General features: G+C 45.6%; 1 protein-coding gene across 1 annotated transcript; it reads right to left on the bottom strand.

Annotated features, from left to right (window-relative positions):
• Nucleotides 1-860: 860 nt before the first annotated feature.
• On the bottom strand, nt 861-5487 carry LOC121721396 (terminal nucleotidyltransferase 5A-like). Its single transcript, XM_042108282.1, has 2 exons — nt 4303-5487; nt 861-2631 (listed from the first exon to the last, which is right to left on the bottom strand). The coding sequence occupies exons 1-2, from the start codon at nt 4723-4725 to the stop codon at nt 1852-1854; spliced, it is 1203 nt and encodes a 400-aa protein (XP_041964216.1). The 5' UTR covers nt 4726-5487; the 3' UTR covers nt 861-1851.
• Nucleotides 5488-5863: the final 376 nt, after the last annotated feature.

Here is a 5863-nt window from a genome sequence, read left to right as displayed (position 1 = left end):
AGAGAGAGAGAGAGAGAAAGTGTGTGTGTGTGTGTGTGTGTGAGAGAGAGTGTGTGTGTGTGTGTGTTCAAACACAGCCCGTTTTAGTCGAACTGCTTCAGCTAAAGCTGCCAAATTCCCTGCATGGCTGCTACAGTAAATAGAATCTCGTCCTCCCCAGTGCCTCAGGAAATATCGCGACAATGCCAACCCCTCCAAATATACACACACACTCACAGTCTCACACATAGAGACACACACACACACACACACCACTGCTTTTGGTTCGGTAGTGAATGGCCCAAGATTTTCACTTTGCTGTCCACCGATTCCTGTAATTCACTGCTGTCTTACAGAAATAGAACTCGAGTGATGTATAGGTTTTTTTTGTCAGTGCAAACTGCTTGAAGTGACACAAGATGTGCTGATTAGAGAATAAATTAATGAACTGCGAACACAAACGGGTTTCAGCATTTCTCTTTAAGATCGCTGCGGTCCTGAAACGTCCTGGGGCATGGCAATAAACATCTTAATCTCATCGTTTCACTAAGGGGTTTCAGCATTTCTCCTTAAGATCGCTGCAGTCCTGAAACGTCCTGGGGCATGGCAATAAAACTTTTAATCTCATCATATCATCTCATCGTCATCTCTAAGGTGCCTACACTGGACAGAGCCCCACTTGTCTTGCAAAAAATATACATCTACCCATATGCACGGGCTGCACAAATCAAAAACGATTGCTGGACTGTTCCAGGCATACATTCTTTCACAATGTTCACAAACTATCAATGTGTTGTGGGGTTGATCATAAAACAGACAGGGTTAAGTCCCAAAAATAAAAACAAAAGTCTATTTCATGTCATTCACCAAATAAGGCTTCAGGCACTTAGAAGATATGGTCACATATACAAATATAGACAGCAATAATTATGTTGTTTTCCCCCCTAAAATGTGGGTCTCTTAAAAAAAAAAAAAAACAAGGAAAAATAGTTGTCAAATCTTTGGTGTATAAGCCATGTCCATTTGGATGTGTTTCTCATGGAGTCGGTGACAGTCACATCACTGTGGTTGACTAAGACCCCTGTAGCTGTATCGGGGGGGTGAAAAGGCATGGGGGGCTCAGGTTTTGTGCTCTACCCCTGCTTTTGTGAGCCCTCAACCTGACTCACCTAGCACACATTCTACAGAAAGCAAGGCGGCTTCACCCATGCAGTCTGTGAGGCAGACTCCACAAAAAAAAGCCACAGTGCCTCAGAAGCGTTCCCTTTTTTCAGTCCATTAGACTCGCCACATCTTTTATGCTTTCAATTCACACAAATTATTTTTTTTTAATTCCCTCAAGGTACGTAGAAGACTCACCTGATCCTGGGTCAGGTTCTACAGTGGCAGGCGTGAAATAGCTGCTAGTGTTCTTAGCTAAAAGAACTCGGTTGACCTCAGGCAAGAGGTACCCTGGCCCGCACTGCACGCGAGGAGAGAGCAGGGGCAACAACACACACGGCCCACCCCAGGTTCTGTTTGAAGAGAGGTCGCCGTAGTAACGGTCTCACCAACAGAGAAGCACCATGCACTGAGCCAGAGGAGAGGGGCGGGGGGGGGGGGGGGGGGTGGCTCACAGAGGAGCTGGAGACCAAACAATCCCAATCCGTCACGTTCAAGCTGTGATGTACACGGAAAGCACGGGGGCCTGGGTGTCAGGCCAGGACAAAGAGAGACACAAACCTTTTTTTTTTTTTTTTTTTTTTTCTCTGGCTGATTTCAACTGAAAACAAAACACAGGACAGACTCGGGCCAATCACCCAGCTCCTGTCCGAACAAATGGTTTTCTCTCTGTCTCTCTAGTTTTTTCCTCTCTCAGTTGTCAGCATAGCCTCAGTTACACGGCAGCCAGGTAGAGTAGGCGTGCTGCTGGCAAGGGAACATTGGCTGCACCTGGGCGATGTAATAATTGCTGAAGTTGGCATCTGCCACGTAGGGCGCTGGCTGGTAGTAGCAGGTGACGTTGGCCACGTTGGGGATGACATTCTGCTCGCCCAGCACGCGCACGGCCAGCATGGCAATGAGGCCCAGAGTCTGCCGCCTCTCGTGGCCCATCAGGCACACGGTGCTCTCGTTGACCACCCCGTACAGGGTCATCAGGTAGTCGTACTTGCGGTCCTCCAGGCCCACAAAGTGGTTCTGCAGGTAGGACTCCAGCTTACGCTGCTGCTCGCCGATGTCCGAGAAGTCGATGAAGAATCGCGAGCACATGTAGCGCTGCAGCGACTTCATCTCGGACTCGGAGGCGGCGCGGAAGCCGCGCACCAGCAGGTGGCAGTACTTGAGCAGCCCGCCACCGCGGATCTCCTCGGGGTTCCGTGTGCAGATCAGCTGGTGGCGCAGGTGGTCCAGGGCGGCGCTGAAGTCGCCGTAGACGCTCTCGCCGATGATGGTGGGGTGGAACGTTTGGGTCATGGGGTTCTCAGAGCACTCGTAGAACAGCAGCAGGGAGTCAAGCTTGATCTGGAAGGAGTCCACGCTGAACTCAAACTGCCGCCTCAGCGAGTCCACAAACTTCAACTCCACGTTTTTGCCACGGTTGTTGGACAGTGAGATGAGGCTCCACCGGTCCGAGTCATTGCACACCTTCACCATCTTCTGCACATAAGCCTCCTACAATACACACACACACACACACACATATGAAATTCACACATTATGACAATACCATACAAAGATAGATAGATAGATAGAGAGAGAGAGAGAGAGAGAGAGATGGATACATTAGGCTACTGTAAATAATTGAAGCCAGTATTGAACTGTTCAAGTGAACTTACTCCTTGCATATACCATCTGTGTCCATTAAGAGTGTCTGTTTGGCTCTGTGTTACACTGTAAATGCCAATATTAGTCCTTTCACATATCTGTCTACTGTCAGTATGTCTGTCACTGTGCATGTTCACCTGGCTTCCTGTCCCAGAATTCTTGTCATTTTAACCCCATGTTTGCACAACAGTGTTTACACAACAGACAAAACCTTTCTCTTATCACAACATAGAGAGACATATGGATGCAGACAGGCATATAGAGAGAGACTCACTTCCAGAGTAGACATTCAGTTATTTAGTGCGACATCACTGGCTCGTAGTCTAACTATAATGATTTTAATCAGAGGTCTTCATATTTCTATTTAAGATTGATTAATTTCACTTTTCCAAACAGATTGCCAAAAGGCTAATTGCGCTTACTACGTCTGAGAGTTAAGTGGCTGAGAATGCGGGATCGGCTTAAAAATGGTTTAGCGCAGAGACGTCATTAGACGAGATGGTTAGGGAGGCTAACCCCACCGGAAATGATCAATGTTCAAGATTATTTTTTTGTGCAACAAACCGTACAAGATACGGCTGATTAACAAACTGTTTCTTGCGGTTGGTGCGCTGTAGGCTTATGTCTCCTCAAGGTTTGTATTTGAGTTGTCCATCTGCTGACAACAGGTGCTTTCTTAAATGAATGCACTTTTTTAAATTCCCCAAAACAATGGTCGTCTATTGCAAACCAATTACCGAGAGAGTGAAGAATTGACGTTATCACCCCGTTATCACAATTATAACTAAAACTAAAACTGAGCTTGTAGGCCTAGGCTACGCAATCACCGAAGAGAAAAGTAAAGTGTGTCTAGATGCTAAATATTTCCTACATTGAACTAGTCATCGTGCAGAGTAAGTCAATACAGAACAACGAATGACAGCTGGCTGGAAACAGCCTATCGCCACGATCTTTATTTTGGGTGATATTAGGAAATTTGAATGCAACTAGGCTCCCTTACTATTTCGGCAGATAGGAAGATGCTGTTGAAACTGTGTGGTGACACAGACGTTTTCAGTTTGGTGATGTTATCACCAGTTTGGTGATGTTATCACTGTGGACTGTAACTATGTGCACAGTTGGAGCGTGCAGGCAATAGCACTTCTGATTATGGCTGGCGCTTGAAGTAGCCTAGGCTATGCCATGTTTGCAATTGGCTTCAGAAGAAAAGCATTTATTCGGATGGGAGGGGGGCCAAATACTACTTTTAGGGGTTACAGTCTGTTCAAACATAGGCCTGGCGACGCCCATGGGTTAGCGCAATCCTCCTACTAATTGGAAAAAACAAATCCGTGAAAAGAGAAGTCCGTAATGCTAATTTCAGTGCATATTTTAATTTCTAGGTATAGGCTACAATGTTGTTTGGATGGGCACGAGGCAAAATGTAGCCAACATATCTGCTACACGAAAATTATTTTTACCACTCGAATATAGATAAATAGCCTATAGGCTTCCAATAATTCTAAACTCGTAGCCTACCTTTAAGGTCAGTGGAGTAATTTTTTCCTTGTTCACTCCAACCGGTAAGAAATCAAGTAGACAGTCCAAAACAATATCCTTGACCATTTGAAATTCCGTCTCGCTTTTCAGGTCAGCACAAAATATCAGATCCAAGTCCTTGTACCCGAGTCCGGTGTCCTCGTGCAGAACATGACTCGCTGCGGAGCCATTTAGACGCACATCTCGTACATGTATGTTTCGCTCTTCCATGCGACTGCGAACCACTTTGACTATTTGGCGGGGCTTCATCTCCAGAGTAGGGAAGTTTCCCCGACCATGGATGGGTATGGTCTCCGTTAGGATGCTGTCCAGACGCTGCACTTGCTCCCAGCTTAGAACACTAAAATTGCAACTACTGCCAGTAGCATCGTTATTCTCTAAACTAATATCGTCGTCTGCCATCGTTAAGCTTTGTTTAAAAAAACTGCAAAAAGGTTGGAAATGTCTTCTTTGTAATAGTGGTAATCTGAATAAGTATCAACCTGTTTTAGTTTTCTGCATTGGTAGTCGGAAGCCTGATAAATGTGTTGCTTCGTGCGTCCTTGATGTCGCAGAGAAAAATCAATTACATCAATGCAAATGTCTTTGCCTTACTAAACTTGCTGAGGGGTTGCGGATTGCAGGCGCCTGACTGCAGCACTGATAGATATTGGGGAGCAATAGTAGGTCTTCTCCGATGCTTCACTTTTTCGGTTCGCGGACGCTTCTGTCAGTCTTGTCCGCGTAAAATATCCACTTAGCCGACTACACTGCGAGCGAAGCTTACTTCTGCTGATCATTTGTATCGAACTGGTTTGTATATCAGGCTCGTGGGAGTTCCGCCTGTGACCCCATCGCCCGAAGGCACGCCTATGAAATTTGCATGAATGTGCGCCTTGCGCCTGGCCAGAAGGTTCTGAGCGTTGACGAGCTGACTCGCAGAGAATTCTTTGGCGTCCTCAATTCTTCTACGTTACAAAAAAACCTCCTGTAATGTCTCTTCCGCCTATTATGACGGTCCGTCAAAGAGGCTTGGTACAAACACGCAATGAGAAAGCACTGAATAATTGTTTCCCGATTCATCTTCTGCCGTCATAATTTTACTGGATCTGTGTCTTTCTCCTTACGGTCCTGTTCTTTCTAAGGGCCTTTAACTGTGTCTGACGACCCTAACTTGTGTAGGCTCAGCACAAGGTTCACCCTACGATCAGGGTCAAGCTGCTTTGCGCTGAGTTTCTGGGTAGTTTGAGTGACAGCATGAGACTCCAATTACAACTTGACATGGGCATCAAAGAATGAATAACTGCATTAAAGTAATGTAGCCTAGGCTACACTTGAAATTAGTTATTTAGATTCGTTAAATGTCAAAGCTTTGAATTGTATGAGCAAAGCAATGCATGCAAAAGAAAGTAGCCTAAACTAATAGAATACGGCAGCATGCTGATCATCAATTATCAACGAAATCATTTACATTTTGCCACTACATGCATTAATGCTGTTAATGCATTGTGTTTCCGGGGGAAATTCAGGTTTGCAATATTTTTTTGCCTGACGTTTCTCC

Source organism: Alosa sapidissima, chromosome 10, assembly GCF_018492685.1.
Source record: "Alosa sapidissima isolate fAloSap1 chromosome 10, fAloSap1.pri, whole genome shotgun sequence".
NCBI lineage: Eukaryota > Metazoa > Chordata > Actinopteri > Clupeiformes > Clupeidae > Alosa > Alosa sapidissima.
The sequence above is the reverse complement of the archived record's forward strand: the minus strand, read 5'-3'. Positions and strand labels throughout refer to the sequence as shown.

Excerpts from the sequence above, each read along its gene's own strand:
- LOC121721396 (XM_042108282.1), bottom strand. The coding sequence starts at position 4,725 with ATGGCAGACGACGATATTAGTTTAGAGAATAACGATGCTACTGGCAGT. Across the intron at positions 2,632-4,302 it reads TTACTCCACTGACCTTAAAG|GAGGCTTATGTGCAGAAGAT; the intron begins GTAGGCTACGAG and ends TGTGTATTGTAG.